The following is a 19,736-nucleotide window of genomic DNA, read 5'->3' as shown; positions in this document are numbered from 1 at the left end:
AAAAACAGCCATAATGCTCGGGTCTTATTTTCTACAGTTGACAGGCTAACAAACCCTCCTGTGCCAGTGGCAGCTGAACTTCATTCAACCATGGCCTGCAATGACTTTGCCAAATTCTTCACAGACAAAATCCAAAAGATTAGACAAGCAGTTAGTACATCAACAGCAGATCCAGGATATGTACTGTGTCCACCGAAAAACTGTTTAAACACCATCAAACAGTTTCACCCGATTAACAGCAAAGACCTGGAGGACATCTTAGGTCAACTGAACTCCTCCTCTTGCTGTTTAGATGTCCTGCCAACAAGTTTTTTCAAAAAGGTCTCAAAGACTTTAGAGTCAGACCTGTTACAGATCGTCAACTTTTCCTTATTATCAGGTGTGTTTCCAGAACCACTAAAAACTGCTGTAATCAAACCTATACTGAAAAAGGACAATCTTGACAAGAGACAAATGAAAAACTACAGGCCGATCTCAAATCTCCCATTTTTAAGTAAGATCATTGAAAAAGCAGTTTCTCAACAGCTCAATTACTTCTTAAAACAGAATAACTGCTACGATGCCTTCCAGTCAGGTTTTAGACAGAACCACAGCACTGAAACCGCTCTGACAAAAGTGTTTAATGACATATGTCTGAACACAGACAGTGGAAAAATGTCAGTCCTAGTTTTACTGGATCTCAGTGCAGCATTTGATACAGTTGACCACAACATATTACTCAAACGACTGGAGAACTGGGCAGGTCTTTCAGGAACTGTACTAAACTGGTTCAAAACATACTTAGAAAACAGGAAATACTTTGTATCAATAGGTAACTTCACATCCGAGCAGACAAGTATCACATGTGGAGTTCCCCAAGGTTCCATCTTGGGACCCCCTCTGTTTAACATTTACATGCTCCCACTGGCACAGATTATAAAGAACAACAAAATAAACTACCACAGCTATGCAGATGACACACAAATATATATCACAATGTCACCAGGAGACCGAGGCCCTGTACAGGCTCTTGGTAAATGCATTGAGGAAATTAATGACTGGTTGTGCCACAATTTTCTCCAACTAAACAAAAACAAAACTGAAGTAATAGTCTTTGGCGCCAAAGAAAAACGATTACAGGTCACCAGAGAACTTCAATCTATACATCTAAAAACCACAAACCAGGCGAGAAATTTGGGTGTAGTGATGGATGCAGACCTAAACTTAGAAAAACACATTAAGACAATAACAAAATCAGCTTACTATCACCTCAAGAATATTTCAAGGATAAAAGATCTGATGTCTCAACAGGACCTGGAAAAACTAGTCCATGCATTCATTTTTAGTAGGCTTGATTACTGTAACAGCATCTTTACAGGTCTACCTAAAAAATCAGTCAGACAACTACAGCTCATTCAGAACTCTGCTGCTCGAGTCCTCACTAAGACCAAAAAAGTGGACCACATCAGTCCAGCTCTGAGGTCTTTACACTGGCTGCCTGTCCGTCAGAGGATAGACTTTAAAGTTCTGATGCTGGCCTATAAAGCTCTGAATGGTTTAGGACCAAAATACATCAGTGTCCTCCTGACCCAGTATGAACCTTCCAGATCCCTCAGGTCATCTGGATCCGGTCTTTTATCAGTTCCCAGAGTCAGAACCAGACACGGAGAAGCTGCATTCAGCTTTTATGCTCCTTATATCTGGAACAAACTCCCAGAAAGCCTCAGATCAGCTGAAACACTCAGTTTATTTAAATCCAGGTTGAAGACTCACCTATTCTCAGCTGCATTTGAATAAAGCACCAAATCCACACTTTTAAGCTTAAATTTCAAAACTTACACTAACTACTGATCTTATCTATTTCTGATTTTATCTGTTTTGATTTTATATACTGTTTTGTTTGTTTGTTAAGCTTATATTTCAAAATTTACATTAACTACTGATTTTATCTACTGTTCTGATTTTATCTGTTTTGATTTTATATACTGTTTTGTTTGTTTGTTTGTTTGTTTGTTTGTTAAGTGGGTTTAGAGCTCTGGGTAGCTCCCCAGCTGGGTCTAGACTGGGTCTAGAGAGTATTTTAAATTCAGGGAATTTAAAATAGAAAGTAGCTCGTCCACAGAAGGACTGGTAGCTCCCCTTACGATAAGGGTTCAGATCGCGCGAACAGGTGTGGGATTAGAGCTCTGGGTAGCTCCCCAACTGGGTCTAGACTGGGTCTAGAGAGTATTTTAAATTCAGGGAATTTAAAATAGAAAGTAGCTCGTCCACAGAAGGACTGGTAGCTCCCCTTTCGATAAGGGTTCAGATCGCGCGAACAGGTGTGGGATTAGAGCTCTGGGTAGCTCCCCAACTGGGTCTAGACTGGGTCTAGAGAGTATTTTAAATTCAGGGAATTTAAAATAGAAAGTAGCTCGTCCACAGAAGGCATGTGAACACCTCACATGCCTGGAACACCTCACGCAGACGCTCGCCCTCGGGCACCCTCCCCGGACCTGGCTCCAGGGCGGGGCCCCGGTAACCCTATCCCGGGCAGGGTAAACTGTTCCCTCGATGTTCTTTTAATAAGGGTCCTCTGAATCGCTCTTTGTCTGGTCTCTGTCGCTGTTCGAATTTTTGAGGAAGAGACATACGACTGAAAATCCATAGTGGGTCAACACAAATGATTTTATTAAAGCACATATACTGTATGTGGTGAAGATGGGCTCTGCAAAACATCAGGCTCCATCTCCCGCCTGACAATAGGTGGGTGTGATATTTATACTTATGATGACCAGTAACTCCAGCGAGGACATATTCTAAAAAGGAACCGCTACTTCCTCTGTTCCTCCAGATGCTTCCTGTTATTCTACTCTCTGCACTTCAGAACAGAACATGAGCATACCGTTTACAAGCAAAACAAGTCTGTGTGCAGGCAGACTTATGTTTGTATTTTAACCTCAGTACATGACCTCCCTCAACAAACAAAGACATTTTAGAAGCATACCTCCTGACTCCGTTTGAGTCATCTGTTACCAGGCAAACTCCAATGCAGGAGGCTGCTGAATGCACACAGGCAATATGTAGTAAATTATACTGTAAACATGTAGGCAACCTTTCAATAGCTGAACTTTGCTCCATTGATCGGCCAGACATCGCGCTGCCCGTAGCTTCAAACCATTAATTAACTTGACCGAGCTTCAACCCTTTAATTATGCAATATGTGTATAACATGATTACAGTTGCACCTGCAATGAAAGATTATCATGTGCTTAGGCTAAAACCTGAAATACAGACTTTAATATAACCTCACCACTTTCAATAAATGTGTCAATGAAATGACAATAATGATAAATCAAAAATGATGCAACAGTAATAATAAGGATTATGAATAGTAACATAGATTATGAATTTAAAATAATATTTCATCTCGGCCACCAGACGCTCGCCCTCGGGCACCTTCCCCGGGCCTTGCTCCAGGGCGGGGCCCCGGTAACCCTATCCCGGGCCCCTCCCTTCCTTCCCTCCCCATCTCCAGCTACCTCCCTTTTCCTGCTCCACCACAACCACCCACACATGCAGGGCCTTGGAGTAGGGGTATGTCACCAGGGTGCAGAGGAGGCTACCCCCCCCCCCCCCCCCCCCCCCCCCCGTCCCCTTCTGGCTGCCTCTGCCTCAATTTTATCCCACAACTTAGACATTCACATTACTCACACTCTCATTACACATACATATAGGATCTTGGGGGGGGGGGGGGGGGGGCACGATACACGGAGTCCAAATTACCATCAGGGTGTACACCTCACCCCTGGCGTCGTTGCCCACCTCTCAATTTTAAATACACGTAGACATTGAGGGCTAGCAGGAGGGACTATGCGCTTACCTGCTGCTCTCTGGCAGGTAGCTCCATGCCCTCCTTGGTTTTAATTGCACCTTAGAACACACATGCATCAACACTACAATGAGCGGGTGGAGGGAGGTTTGGAGTCTTCTCTCACCCCCATTCTCTGCGGCCTGCTGGAGCGGGGGGGCTAGGAGGAGGAGTTGGCCGTCCGACTGCGGTCTGGAGTGTGGGGCCTCCCTGCTGCTGAGGAGTCGGGGCGGTCTGCCTCTCCCCACCGCAGGGAAAAGGGTAACACCACCTGGGTCTGGGTGCAGTTCCCCCCTCCAGGGGCAAGGGTACCTAGACCCGGTTCGTAGAGTACGCTTGGGGAGTGTGATCGTGTGTACAGCGTCTCTTTATGTCTGTCTCCACGTTGGTTGAGTGTGGAGTAAGTGCATATGAGAGCATGAGGGTGGGAATGGATGTTTGTATCTGTGTGTGCCTGTATGTCTGTGTCTATATGTCAGGTTGGGTATCAGACGCCACCTCTCTGGGGACATCTCAGGCCCTCCAAGGTTTGGAGGCCTATCTCCACCCACCACCACTTCCCCTGCCAGTGGCGGACTCCCTCAGGTGTCGGTGCGTTGGTGGTTCTTTGTGTCAGGGGGTGGGCGTCCGGGTACACACTGGCTCACTCCTTGGCGGCCGCTTATCGGGGCCTGGGGCTCGCTCGGGCCACTTCGGAGGTGGGGTGCCCCCGGCCTCTCGGCCTGGGGCTTGGTCACTCAGGCACAGCTGGCTGCCGGCGGAGCTCACGGGTGCGTCACTGCAACTCCCCCTGGCTTCTGCTCCGCGGCTGCTGAGTGAGCCCTCATCTGGGACTCTCCTCAGCTCTTACTGGGACAGTGGCGCGGCTGCCCCTCTGTTGGTCTTCCTTGGTCTCTTGTGTTCTGGGGGCCTCTGGATGTCTGGAGTTTTGATCTCCTCCATACCTGCTTCATACCCTGGAGGACGGGGCTGTGGCTCCCCACACTCCCTAGCAGATCGTTACATGGAGAAACCTTTGGAATGCAAGCATGCTGATCCACACAGCTATGCACACAGGTGTACACACGGGTATTCACAGGCGCGGACTACAGCTTTCTTGGCTGCTGCCTCAAAGCACATTGTGCGCTGTCTATCTTGCGTGCTGCACAATATCGTTTATCATTTAGTATCTACTGATATCTACTGCTAGCTAGTTTATTGTGATGGTGCTTTTTTTTTTTATTATGTTGCTCTTTGTTGTTTGCTTTCTCTTGTGTTTTTTTTCTCCATACAGGTGACCCAGGTGTTTTGTTTTTTTTGTTTGTTTGTTTGTTTTTTCTTTCTTCCCCCCCTTCTCACCGTCTCTTCTCCCCTTTGGTTTTCTTTCTCTCCCTCTCTTTCTTTCATTCTTTCTCCCTGTCCTATCCCCCAGTCATGTCTGTCCCGTTTGTAGCAACTGAAAATAAAATAAATTCATAATTATAATAAAGGTCAATCAAATGGACCAATATGGCAAGGCCATGATGATCCACTTGGTAAAATAAATCCGCTTGGCATCTTTCTTGGCCTTAAGACAACAATTCTGATGGCTAAAGATCCAAACGGGACACAAAAAAAAAAAAAAAATCCCTATCCCGGGCAGGGTAAACTGTTCCCTCGATGTTCTTTTCACAAGGGTCTTCTGAATCGCTCTTTGTCTGGTCCCTCACCCAGGACCAATTTGCCATGGGAGACCCTACCAGGGGGCAAAAGCCCCCAGACAACATAGCCCCTGGGATCCCTGGAACACACAAACCCCTCCACCACGATAAGGTAGCGATTCAAGGAGGAATTGCTACCTTGAATCGATTGAATCGACAATACAATTGATTCAAGGACAATACAATTTTTTTTATTTATTTTATCAACTTTTTTTCTGACGATGCTTTCTCTGTTGAGCACACAGTGGATCTGCGTTCGACTACTCTGCTTAGGCTGCACTGTTGAGTGCATGTCCACTGAGCGCAGCGGAAGCTAGCAAGACAGAAGCTAAACTCGTTGCAACATGGCAAATTGAACCTCCCCCACCCTCATTCAGATCTGGCGTTTGGAACTATCTTGGTGTTCATGTGAAGCAGTATGACCCTGATGGTAAGCGCGTCATGGACAAAAGTAAAACAGTATGTCAGATGTGCCATGCAATGCTCAATTACATTGGTGGGAACTAGTGCGTTCACGCAATTAGCTTGTTAATGTGTTGACGCCGTCCAGCCCCACACACGGGGGCTCGTCAACGGAGATTTGCCACGTTATGGCTTTAATGTCATTTTTTTTTTTTTTTTTTTTTTTTTGGATCTCAGTTCGTTTATTCGGTAACACAGGCAAACGGGCCGTTAACTCCGGGGAGAGTGCCCTCGTACAACACCTCACTTCAGCCCCGCACAGTCACACAACAACAAGAACCCCCCTCCCCTTCCTACACACATTAACTCCCTTTTTCCTGCAGCACAACCAAACATGTATCTTATAGAAATAACAACAGTGTGCAGAGATAACCAACATGTCACTGTAAAATAACATTTAACCATCGTTACAATATGTAAAAACATTAACAGACAATGGTGTGGGAAATACTAAACAAAAAACAAAACAGGGGGACGATAGAGAGGTGGATTGAGAAGGAAAGGGAATAGTGGGTTGGAAAAAAAATGTCTGTAACTGAAAAAATTAACACATCATAAACATACTGAAAGGTGGTGGGGTGAGGGGGGTGGGGGGGAGCAAAAGTCCAAAAGAGAAGTGGTATATTGAAACAGGAGCAAAAAAGACATCAAAAGAGTTGGGGATTGAAAAAAAAAAGAGACGTTTCTGATAAGTGGATAGTAAAGTCTAGTTGTCAGACCAGCCGGTGCACTATAGAAAAATGTCCGGTTGCACATTTAAAACCTGCCAGATTCTCAGTCCTGACTGCTACTACCAATCTCTGTATTATTAAATTTTTGAGTATCTCTATCTTCGCTTTAAGTGCACTTGATTATTACAAGAGCACTTACATTTAAAGAATGTATAAGTATAAGTATATCAAAGTCTGATAATGCAGAGCTCAACTTTACAAGAAGTTAAGCCTGAAATTCACTAGAATGTCTTAAGCACAGACAATAAACCCTGCATGTATTAAAAGATCTCTACCAGACTGAGGTTCCAGTGTGAGTTCATCTCAGGGAAAATCTCAGTAAAAGGCAAAAAACATTCAAGAAACTCCCAATAATTATGCTAATTTGCCATGTGGAGCAAGTCTACTGAAAGTTGTAATGTTTAAGATCATTTAAGTAGAAATAGGACATTTTTAAACTGCACAGTTGCAAAAAGTGCAGGATTATAGTATTATTTATTTATTTTACATTTTGATAGGTCTGAGATTATGTGGTAGTTTTTTTTTTTTTTTTTTTTTTTTTAAATGACATCAGAAACAGCAGTATGCGACATTACGTGATGGCAGAGCTTCAGTTCATCCTTTGTCATTTTTTTTTTTTTTTTTTTAATAAATAGGACAGGGGGAATGAATGAGAGAAAGAGGGGGAGAGAAAGAAAGAAAACCAAAGGGGAGAAGAGACGGTGAGAAGGGGGGGGAAGAGAGAGAGAAAAAAAAAAGAACTCCTGGGTCACCTGTATGGAGAAAAAAAAAAACAAGCAAAAAAAACAAACAGAGGAGACAGCAAACAACAAAGAGCAACATAATAATAGAGAAAACAAAGCACCATCACAATAAACTAGCTAGTCATAGATATCAATATTTACTAAATAATAAACGATATTGTGCAGCACGCAAGATACACAGCGCACAGTGTGCTTTGAGGTAGCAGCCAAGAAAGCTTTAGTCCGCGTCTGTGAATACCCATGTGTGCATACCTGTGTGGATCAGCATGCTTGCATTCCAAAGGTTTCTCCATGTAATGATCTGCTAGGGAGTGTGGGGGGGCCACAGCCCCGTCCTCCAGGGTGTGAAGCGGGTATGGAGGAGATCAAAACTCCAGACATCCAGAGGCCCCCAGAACACAAGAGACCATGGAAGACCAACAGAGGGGCAGCCGCGCCACTGTCCCAGTAAGAGCTGAGGAGAGTCCCAGATGAGGGCTCGCCCAGCAGCCGCGGAGCAGAAGTCAGGGGGAGTTGCAGTGACGCGCCCGTGAGCTCCGCCGGCCCCCAGCTGCGCCTGAGTGACCGAGCCCCAGGCCGAGAGGCCGGGGGCACCCCACCTCCAAAGGGGCCCGAGCGAGCCCCAGGCCCCAGGCCCCGACAAGCGGCCGCCAAGGAGTGAGCCGGTGTGTACCCGGACGCCCACCCCCAGACACAAAGAACCACCAACACACCGACACCTGAGGGAGTCCGCCACCGGCAGGGGAAGTGGTGGTGGGTGGAGATAGGCCTCCTTTAATGTCATTTTAACGAGAGTAATGCTGACAGCACTACAGGGAGTGCAGAATTATTAATGTTGTTCGTGTATAATTTACGTTGAGTAGGCTAACCACGTTATTACATTAATGCAGGTAAGGTAAACTAGGAAACATCATCATAGCTACATCTGGCTGTCTTCTTGTTTGATGGCAGATACTCCCTTCACCCTGGCCAAAAAGGCTAAAAGTGTTTTTTCCACTGTTTAAGCTCTGCTTCCAGCCAAGAGTGATACCATATACAGGGAGTGCAAAATTATTAGGCAAATGAGTATTTTGTCCACATCATCCTCTTCATGCATGTTGTCTTACTCCAAGCTGTATAGGCTCGAAAGCCTAGTACCAATTAAGCATATTAGGTGATGTGCATCTCTGTAATGAGAAGGGGTGTGGTCTAATGACATCAACACCCTATATCAGGTGTGCATAATTATTAGGCAACATCCTTTCCTTTGGCAAAATGGGTCAAAAGAAGGACTTGACAGGCTCAGAAAAGTCAAAAATAGTGAGATATCTTGCAGAGGGATGCAGCAGTCTCAAAATTGCAAAGCTTCTGAAGCGTGATCATCGAACAATCAAGCGTTTCATTCAAAATAGTCAACAGGGTCGCAAGAAGCGTGTGGAAAAACCAAGGCGCCAAATAACTGCCCATGAACTGAGAAAAGTCAAGCGTGCAGCTGCCAAGATGCCACTTGCCACCAGTTTGGCCATATTTCAGAGCTGCAACATCACTGGAGTGCCCAAAAGCACAAGGTGTGCAATACTCAGAGACATGGCCAAGGTAAGAAAGGCTGAAAGACGACCACCACTGAACAAGACACACAAGCTGAAACGTCAAGACTGGGCCAAGAAATATCTCAAGACTGGTTTTTCTAAGGTTTTATGGACTGATGAAATGAGAGTGAGTCTTGATGGGCCAGATGGATGGGCCCGTGGCTGGATTGGTAAAGGGCAGAGAGCTCCAGTCCGACTCAGACGCCAGCAAGGTGGAGGTGGAGTACTGGTTTGGGCTGGTATCATCAAAGATGAGCTTGTGGGGCCTTTTCGGGTTGAGGATGGAGTCAAGCTCAACTCCCAGTCCTACTGCCAGTTTCTGGAAGACACCTTCTTCAAGCAGTGGTACAGGAAGAAGTCTGCATCCTTCAAGAAAAACATGATTTTCATGCAGGACAATGCTCCATCACACGCGTCCAAGTACTCCACAGCGTGGCTGGCAAGAAAGGGTATAAAAGAAGAAAAACTAATGACATGGCCACCTTGTTCACCTGATCTGAACCCCATTGAGAACCTGTGGTCCATCATCAAATGTGAGATTTACAAGGAGGGAAAACAGTACACCTCTCTGAACAGTGTCTGGGAGGCTGTGGTTGCTGCTGCACGCAATGTTGATGGTGAACAGATCAAAACACTGACAGAATCCATGGATGGCAGGCTTTTGAGTGTCCTTGCAAAGAAAGGTGGCTATATTGGTCGCTGATTTGTTTTTGTTTTGTTTTTGAATGTCAGAAATGTATATTTGTGAATGTGGAGATGTTATGTTGGTTTCACTGGTAAAAATAAATAATTGAAATGGGTATATATTTTTTTTTTGTTGAGTTGCCTAATAATTATGCACAGTAATAGTCACCTGCACACACAGATATCCCCCTAAAATAGCTAAAACTAAAAACAAACTAAAAACTACTTCCAAAAACATTCAGCTTTGATATTAATGAGTTTTTTGGGTTCATTGAGAACATGGTTGTTGTTCAATAATAACATTATTCCTCAAAAATACAACTTGCCTAATAATTCTGCACTCCCTGTAAAGAAACAAAAAAACTTCGGTGTGAAACTAGCTTTACTTTCATGGATCTGTAGCAATTTCACTTGATTTATCACTCAGTGTCAAAACACACAAATGACTCATTCATTTATTAACAGAAAAGCACAATCAAATTACCTACACCACAAATTAAGTTCAAATAAATAAAATGAAATTATTTTCATGGGTTCACTCCAGCTAAGCTAATGAAACAAACAAAGATGTCAATCTTGGCAAAATATAAATTTGTTGAAGTCAAATTATATTCAACACTACAAGGCACACTTAAAATCCTTTAATTTTCTCCAAAATTGATAGTGCGCCATATAATCTGGTGCACCTTATGTATGAATTCTGGTAGTGCTTACTGACCTCAAACCGATTTTTTGTCGCATATGGTGCTGAAAAATCTGTCAAAAAATGTTTTAGCACGATTTTGGTAAGGTACAAAGCTGGAAACCTGGAGGATGAACGCTAACTTTTTTCCACTTGATAAAAGTTAACGTAAGGATTCCTGATTGTTAGAGACAAATGCAATCGCATGGCAGGATGCTGTAAACAGACCAAACTTCAGTCAGGAGAACAACTGAGATAATCCTTCCACAATACGAGGTTAGTCATTCATATACTGCAACAACATGGGAATAGAGGTAATGGTGCAGAAGTGGAGGAAGCAAGAAGAATGAGTTGAGTAAAGTTTGACTTATCTGACTGTTTTGTTTTCCTTAATGCACCTTATAATCCAGTCCGCCTTATGTATGAAAACAGACCCCTTCATCGACAGTTCGCCTTATAATCCAAAAAATACAGTATTTTTTAACAGTAGTATTTGTACTTCTACTTAACTACAGAATGTGTGTACTTTTGCCACCTATAGTTTTACCAAAATATGCTCAAAATTAAACTGTTTTCCATATTTGGAGATCAGGATCCTGGGTATTTAAGTGCATTTCTTGATCCCTTTTCTCCTGCCTGTCTCTTTGAACTATCTTAAGCCGTGAGTACTGATATTTCCATGTGCCTTTTATTTTATTGTGTGTTTACAAATGAAGTGGCCATTTGGTTTTAGGCCACAGCGCATGTGTCTGTCATGATCCAAGCAGGCAACCAGGGTTTTATTTTCAGATCATTAGAGACTGTTGCAATTAAGGTGTGCATGGGTGAGAGTGAGTGTGGGCCCACCATAGTGTTTAATTATCTAGTTTTATTTGGTATTAGAAATTGTAGTGAATGAACAGTAATGAATACCCCTTCATCAGTGGTACATATTAAAATAACACTAAACCCAATTGAATTAACTTATTTCCTTTATTTTGTCCTGAAATAAAGTCAAACTGATGCATTTCAGATGAAATCCTTGTCTTGTGGTTTATGTACATAGTTCATATTTTGGGTTCTGAGCAGGTAATATCGTGAGTAACCTAAACTGTAGAGACCCAGGCCCCGCTCCCAATTACATGAGATGGCTGTGACACTTTTTATTTGGAGAACTGGAACCGCTTTAATTATGGTTGCAATACAGATATGACCGGGTCACGTCTCTCAGTGAAGAATTATCCTGAGCAAAACAGGATTTTTGGAGCACACAAAGAGACTGGACAGTGTGGAGTCACCTGACAGCACACACAGTACTCTGCTTTAAAGGGAACAGTACATACTGGGGAAGCATTAACAGAATCAAAACACTAAAATAAAATAACTGACAGACCTTTCTGCTCCTGGTGGGATAGTTTTGCAGTTGCAGCCTTTTAGCCTTCGCCTCTTAGTAAATCTGTCTCTGAATAAGAGAATATTTCAGAAGAACAGTGCTCATCCCTCCTCACAGAAACAATGCTGAGCAGCAGTGAAGCTGATCTGGAGGCTCACAGAATCCCAACACCTTACTGAGACGCTTCATTCTGGGTTTTAAGTTCATTTATCACCAGTCCATGTTTGTGTTGTGTTAGCTGCAGTTTTTTGTTTTTGTGATGAAAAACATGTTGGCTGTGTTCATGTGACTCATTCTGCCAGTTGGTGGTCTGTCTCAGAGAGATGGATCATGAGAGTACGTTCAGTTCAAAGGGAACATGAGGTTTCAGTACAGCTCATCGTGATGGCAGACTGTCACAGTGAACTCTTCAGAGGGAGCAGAAAACCTTCAGGTCCTCCAAAACATTTAACAAAGATGAAGATACAGCAGAGTTTAAAAGAAGTGCTTAGAAAATAAAGACCAGGAAGAGTCACATTTTCCAACATTTTCTGTAAACTCAGTAAAATGCACCAAACTGAGGCTGGTTCATGAGCACAGACACACTCAGTTTAATCTGTCAGGTGTTCACAGATTAAATGTTCAGATTTAATAAATAAATGCATTCAATTTGAGTGTCTGACTGTAAAACTGGTCTCTGTGTCCTGCTGATAAATGTGGGCTCTGAGACAAACCCACTGCATGCAGTTAATTTGTGTTTATGTGTCCTCAGTTTCCCAGCATGCCCCGGCTGTGGTGGTGGAGGTGAATGAGGGGGAAAGATCTGTCCTGCTTCCCTGTCAGTACTCAGGTTTTATACCTGATGACCCCACAGTGATGTGGACTCGCTCTGATCTTGATCCCAAATCTGTCCATCTACAACGAGAAGGAGGGGACGATCTTACAGGGCAAAACCAGCGTTACAGCGGGCGCACATCAATGAGGCCTGATGCTCTAGATACTTTAGACTTCAGCCTCACTCTGAGAAAACCAACAAAGACTGACAGTGGCAGCTACACCTGCTCCATCAGCGCTGAGAGAGAAGAACTGCGACTGAGAGATATACAGCTGCAGGTCAAAGGTCAGTCAGAACTCTGGGTGGGTTAGAGACTCCACATGGAGCCTGTTATCTATGTGACATCTCAGAGTAAGAGGTCAAACTGAAGTTTTGTAAATTGTTGTGACTAACCTGAAAAACCAGCAGCAACATGTAGCTCAGAGCTAACCTCAGTGCAAACAGGATGTCTCTGCTACAACAGCTGCAGTCTTTACTGCATGTGCAGGGTTACACTCGCAACATTTACACACTGTACACAGTGGAGAGCATGAGCTCTCTAAGCCTCACTGCAGCTCACAGAGCAGCAGGAAGTGTCCTGATGTTGTACAGACTAAGACTGGAGGAGCTGCTATGAAACGCAGACAGAGCAGAGATGGTTCATCATGTTTCATCCAGCTGGTCCTGATGTCACTGAGACTCTCAGGTTAATAACTGAGGATAATTGAGAATAATTGAGGAAATCAATGACTGGTTGTGCCACAATTTTCTCCAGCTAAACAAAAACAAAACTGAGGTAATAGTCTTTGGCGCCAAAGAAAAACGATTTTAGGTCACCAGAGAACTTCAATCTATACATCTAAAAACCACAAACCAGGCGAGAAATTTGGGTGTAGTGATGGATGCAGACCTAAACTTAGAAAAACACATTAAGACAATAACAAAGTCAGCTTACTATCACCTCAAGAATATTTCAAGGATAAAAGATCTGATGTCTCAACAGGACCTGGAAAAACTAGTCCATGCATTCATCTTTAGTAGGCTTGATTACTGTAACAGCATCTTTACAGGTCTACCTAAAAAATCAGTCAGACAACTACAGCTCATTCAGAACTCTGCTGCTCGAGTCCTCACTAAGACCAAAAAAGTGGACCACATCAGTCCAGCTCTGAGGTCTTTACACTGGCTGCCTGTCCGTCAGAGGATAGACTTTAAAGTTCTGATGCTGGTCTATAAAGCTCTGAATGGTTTAGGACCAAAATACATCAATGACCTCCTGACCCAGTATGAACCTTCCAGATCCCTCAGGTCATCTGGATCCGGTCTTTTATCAGTTCCCAGAGTCAGAACCAGACACGGAGAAGCTGCATTCAGCTTTTATGCTCCTTATATCTGGAACAAACTCCCAGAAAGCCTCAGATCAGCTGAAACACTCAGTTTATTTAAATCCAGGTTGAAGACTCACCTGTTCTCAGCTGCATTTGAATAAAGCACCAAATCCACACTTTAAGCTTAAATTTCAAAACTTACATTAACTACTGATTTTATCTACTGTTCTGATTTTATCTGTTTTGATTTTATATACTGTTTTGTTTGTTTGTTTGTTTGTTAATTAGTTAGTTTATTTGCTTGTTTTAATCAATTTTAAATCATGCTTTTTATTTGTTTTTGTTTCTAATGTCTCTGTAAAGCACTTTGAATCACCTTGTTGTTGAATTGTGCTATACAAATAAACTTGCCTTGCCTTAATAACTGCTGTTAGGATATGCAGTGTAAATCATAGCAGGGTTCAGGTAGCAGCGAGGGGACTGCAGAGTTAATGGCATAAAACTGTAGGACTGATGTTTATATTTTGATATTGTTCTGCTTAAGTTTTTATCTGTTACATTTATCAACCATCATCTCAGACAGCTGCTGCCTGACGGAAACACTTGAAATAGTTTCAATAGACTTTCCTGTAAGTTCATTATACACAAACAAAGCATTTACTCATTTGAGAGACATTTGTAAAAAACTAAATAGAAAGCATCTTTTTCAGTGGACTGGCTGTCCCAGAGAAAGATCCAGTGAATATTTTATGAAACCATTCAAGAGAAAAACAAAAGATCCCAGACACCCTCTCTACTTCTAAGGTTAGACTCCAAACTTTCCTTTTTTGATAGAGATTATAGTTTTTACGCTTATAGGGCTATAGATAGAAACAATATCAATCTGGCCAATGGTAGAGATTTTGACTATAGCTCAATGGCAACTAAAGAGTCAAGTATAAGTCAATTAAGTACCGTATCTACATTTCTTTCATGTATGCTGTCCAATAGAGGTTGAACCGTTTGAAGTCCGGCATCACTTGTGTCACTGCTCTGACTGCCAGTGGTTGAGACAGAAAATGTATCTGTTAGACTTGGAGAGGAGGACTCTTCCACATGTTGCTTCAGGACAGTCAAATCTGAGGGTGACAAATAAAAATATTACAATATAAGGTATCTACAATCAAAAACACAACACAACAAAGATGCCATTTATGCACACAGGGCCAGTAAACTGCACGCTTTGATTAAAGTATACTTTCTCCCAGGAGAACAGATGGTTATCTTGTATTTTAATATGGTAATATACCATTTACATACCACAAGGTGTGAGTGTCACATAGTGTGTTAGGTGTGAGCAGTCGCGCAGCTTCTTGGATGATTGTGTTTCCAGGATGTCTGAAATGCATGTGATAAATCCAACTTACTGTTGTTACCACAGGATATTAGACAAATTAAAAATGTTTATTTAAGAGTAACTGTACAAATCAAATCCTTCAAAATCTATCAGAGCATATTTACTTACCTTCAGCTGTATAGATGACAAAACACACCTCTTTGCCTGCTGCAAGTTCAGGAAAGACATCCTCATCCACCTCTATACCCTGCTCATCCGTGACTTTCAGTGCTGCATTTTCTGGTATGAGAAACTTCTGCTGCACTGAAGTAAAATCATCACTCAGTTACTAACAACATTATCATTTCCTCTTTAATGACTTAGTACAAACCATAACTTACCTGCTCTCACAAAATCTGTGAAGCTGACTTCTTCCAATTTTGCATATTTCTTTGTCTCTCTGTGTTTTACTTTTATCAACATCTTGGCCACCCACGGAAAAAACGACCTTTACTAATGTGAAACACAACACAAGAAGAAGAGGTTGTATATGGTAACTTTATGTAAACTGTGTATAACTTAATCAATAAACACTTTCTTACATTGAGTTAGCCTGTCCACACTAAATATTGCTTAAAATCTATTTAGCTAGGCTGGTTTAGCAGACTATGTGACCGCATGTTTGCTGTGTCCTTGTCTTTACAGTTCTGGAGACAGGGTTGTGTGCATATCTCAGTGTGCAGCAGGACTAACTAACTGATGTTAATGGTACCTCAACATCTCATCAGTGCAGGCTGCACCTCTCTTTGGTTAAATATGGCCATTACCATGAGTCTAAACAGAATATTACTGTAGTTAGCTAACGTTAAATTAAACGTTAGTGTTAAAATTAAGAAATAGAAATAAACGTTTTCATTGACAACATGAAATGTGTATCTTAAAATACAGTAAGATAAGTTAGTTAGCTAACTTTTGACTAGCTTTAGCCTAGCTGCTATCTCCAAATCAGCACAACATACAGAAAACACATGTAGTGCTAGTTAGTTAACTTTATATTTTACTTATGCATCCATGTAACTGAATATATATATATAAATAACATCACTACACTCTCAGAAAATCCCAAAGTAAATAAAGTATTTTTACCTCCTACATGTCGGAGTCCAAGAAAGAAACACAGATAGGCGCGGTAACAGTCGACAGACAAACAATACCAGCAATGTGTTGAATTAGACTCCTTAGCACCCAGTGAATGAACACCTAAATATTACACCGCTTTAGAGTACTCCCCAACACTGACTGTAGTATAAGGTGAAAAATAAACTCCAGGATATTTAACTCCAGAGATTTGCTGTGTAGATACTCAGCTGTGCTTCAGTTACCATCAGTGTGACTGCTGCTGCTTCTACACCTGATACTGTGGTTTATTGTCCTCTCAGACCACCAGGTGGAGGTGGAGGTGGAGGAAGGCTCAGAGTCTGTCATTCTGCCCTGCAAAACTACAGCTGACCTGCCTCAGGACACGAGAGTGGAGTGGACTCACTCTGACCCTGAACTGATGGTGGTTCATGTGTATCCAAACAAAAGTAACCACCTGGATGACCAGGACAGTTTTTACAGAGACCGAACAAAGATGAACGAAGACCTGCTGAGAACTGGAGACCTCAGTCTGACCCTGAAATACCCCACAGAGAGAGACAGTGGGAGATACATCTGCACCATCTACAGGGACAAAGACATCCTGAGACACAAAGTAGTGCTGCAGGTCAAAGGTCAGAGATGTAGAAAAACACCAGGTGTTAGTGGAGGAAATTGAGGTCAATGTTCAGCAGTCATGTTGATATCGTTTTATGTTTCTCCACAGAACCATTTCCATCCTGGGCCACAGCTCTCCTGGTTCTCCTGGTTCTCCTGGTTCTTCTTGTTATTTCTGGAGGTCTCATATATTATTTCCGGCACTATTTCATGTCAGGTGAGTGTCTCCTCCTACACTACCCATAATGCCGATGGTCAGCAGGTGTCCTCTGGTGGCTCCTTGACTGCGGCTCACACAAACTTGTTCCAGAAGCTGAAAGAGTTGAGAGTTACAAACAGCTGATACAGAGAGCTGAAGAGAAACTTCCAGGTTTGTTCCAGAAGTCAGAAAACCTCCTTCAGACTCAGTCATTGATCAGTGAAACAGCTCCACAACATGACTTTACTAAACAGTGTGTGTGCTTCACTGCATTGATCTGACACAGAGGCTGCATGTGGACTTTATTTATGCACGTAAAAGTCTCACTGGGATTAAAATCTCTTTTACAAGAGAGACCAGCGGAGGGCAGCAGAAGTTACAATGAAAACAACCAATACAACTGAACAGAAACGTGAATAATATATAATAACTTTACATTATGTTGTAGAAAACCAAGTATAATGTCAGCAGAAATGGTGACCTTTCTGTGGAAGTCCACGCCAAAGTTTTCTATGTGAAGGAAACTCCTCATTTACATAAACAAACTGGAATCTATCAGATGTGATTCAAACCACTGCAGTAAATTCCCTTTAATAACTCTGGTGTGTTTGCAGTAAACTGTTGTGGTCTACACTGAGGTCTAACAGGACAAGCACAGAAATAAGTCCTCTGTAACAGGTCATAAGGAGAACATTAGTAACTTCACTACAGCTCATGTTGTGCTTTGTTGTCCTCTCAGTCCCCCAGGTGGAGGTGGATTCAGGGGTGGAGTCTGTCCAGCTGATCTGTAAAGCCAAAGTTCACCTGCCTGAAGATGCTGAGGTGGGGTGGACGGACAGTTTACACAGGAAGGTCCACGTGTATGAGAACGGCTCTGACCAGCCTGAAGAACAGCACCAGGCTTACAGAGACCGAACGAAGATGAATGAAGACCTGCTGAAAACTGGAGACCTCAGTCTGACCCTGAAATACCCCACAGATGATGACAACTACACCTACACCTGCACCGTCTACAGCAGGGAGGGAAAAGTCCTGATGAAGAGAAAGGTGGAGCTGAAAGTCAGAGGTCAGTGCTGTACAACTGAATAGAAGACACGACACATTTATGTGTTATGTCTTAAACACGTTTTAAACATAAACGATCAAACATCTGAATCTTCTGTTAAAACCAGTGGAGCTTAAAATGGGAGAGAAAGGTCAGTAACCAGATAACACACAGGAGGACTGAAAAAAGAACTAGTTTATTCAGACTGGGTTTGGGGCCCTGCTGTGGTCATTTTGTATTTGTACAGTAACAATATACAGGTATTACACACAGCCACCCCCGCTCTCCTTTATATAAGTGAACAGTAAACTTTAAAGATGATGGAATCTGCAGAGGAGATTATGCTGCTTCTGTCATGATGTGATTTACTCAGCACAACTCTGTCACTTTTCTCATAAAAATTAATTATAACTGTTAATTAACATCACGATTGCTTCAAGATGCAAATGTGACAAGGGCACTCTCATAAATGAATCACAGTTAGACTCAGAGTCTCAAAATACAGACTTTTACTATTCCAGGGAATAAGTTCATTCTGCTGCTCTGACAGAAACTCCTCCTCTTTCACTCAGTCCCCCAGGTGGAGGTGGATCCAGGGGTGGAGTCTGTCCAGCTGCCCTTCAACACAATTCACCTGCCTAAAGATGCTAAAGTGGAGTGGAAGGACAAAGACAACAAAAAGGTCCACGTGTATGAGAACGGCTCTGACCAGCCTGAAGAACAGCACCAGGTTTACAGAGGACGAACTAAAATGCAGAGAAACCTGCTGAAAACTGGAGACCTCAGTCTGACCCTGAAACACCCCACAGACTGGGACACAAAGACCTACAGATGCACCGTCTACAACAGGTGGAAGATGATCCTAATAAAGGCTCAAGTTAAGCTGAAAGTCAGAGGTTAGTGCCAACAGGATCAAGAGGGGAAGATGTTGTTAGGTTGAAATAATAATGGATTGCATTTATATAGCGCTTTTCTAGGCACCCAAAGCACTTTACAGTTCCACTATTCATTCACTCTCACACACTGGTGGAGGCAGCTACAGGTGTAGCCACAGCTGCCCTGGGGCAGACTGACAGAAGCCAGGCTGCCATATCGTTAAATGTTGTCATTGTTTTAATTAAATTTGTAAACTGTGCCTTAAACTGCATGGTTAGATATTCAGGTAATGTCTTCATTTAATCCAGTAACAAACCAAAGGTTCCAGGTTTGAGCTTCTTGAAGTCCTGTTATTAAGTCTGTTCATCATTTTCATTCATTTGATAACTTCTACCAATAACAACCAATTATTTTCAATCTGAGAGATTTAGTGTGAAAACCAGAAGCAGGAAATGATGCTGTGCAGTATATTTGTGGAAAACAATGATGAGGCTAAAGTCAAGATCACACACACGTAAAAATAAACACAACATTTGTGTGTAAACACAGCAGGTGGAACATTTATTTGATGCTTTAGCTGCTACTTGTGATACAAATGTTTGCAGTCGTGCTTCATGGTTACTGAACGTAAAACAACACAAACCCTGCTGATTGTTGGTTTGTGTGTTATTTGTG

General features: G+C 42.6%; 1 protein-coding gene and 1 long non-coding RNA gene across 2 annotated transcripts in view; one reads left to right on the top strand and one right to left on the bottom strand.

Moving 5' to 3' along the window:
- Positions 1-19,736, top strand: part of LOC106674805 (uncharacterized) — a 150,944-nt gene that overhangs the window by 120,088 nt on the left and 11,120 nt on the right. Inside the window, exons 2-6 of the mRNA XM_076882089.1 lie at positions 12,502-12,849; positions 16,626-16,958; positions 17,051-17,158; positions 17,838-18,206; positions 18,758-19,081. Coding sequence (XP_076738204.1) covers positions 12,502-12,849; positions 16,626-16,958; positions 17,051-17,158; positions 17,838-18,206; positions 18,758-19,081 — 1,482 coding nt within the window. The remainder of the gene's footprint in view (positions 1-12,501; positions 12,850-16,625; positions 16,959-17,050; positions 17,159-17,837; positions 18,207-18,757; positions 19,082-19,736) is intronic.
- Positions 14,890-15,418, bottom strand: LOC112431853 (uncharacterized). The gene is made up of 3 exons (XR_003022684.2): positions 15,376-15,418; positions 15,171-15,248; positions 14,890-14,989 (listed from the first exon to the last, which is right to left on the bottom strand). It is a non-coding gene; the product is annotated as an uncharacterized LOC112431853 (long non-coding RNA).

The sequence above is a fragment of the Maylandia zebra genome, linkage group LG3 (genome assembly GCF_041146795.1).
Source record: "Maylandia zebra isolate NMK-2024a linkage group LG3, Mzebra_GT3a, whole genome shotgun sequence".
Lineage (NCBI taxonomy): Eukaryota > Metazoa > Chordata > Actinopteri > Cichliformes > Cichlidae > Maylandia > Maylandia zebra.
This window is presented reverse-complemented; position numbering and strand designations above follow the sequence as displayed.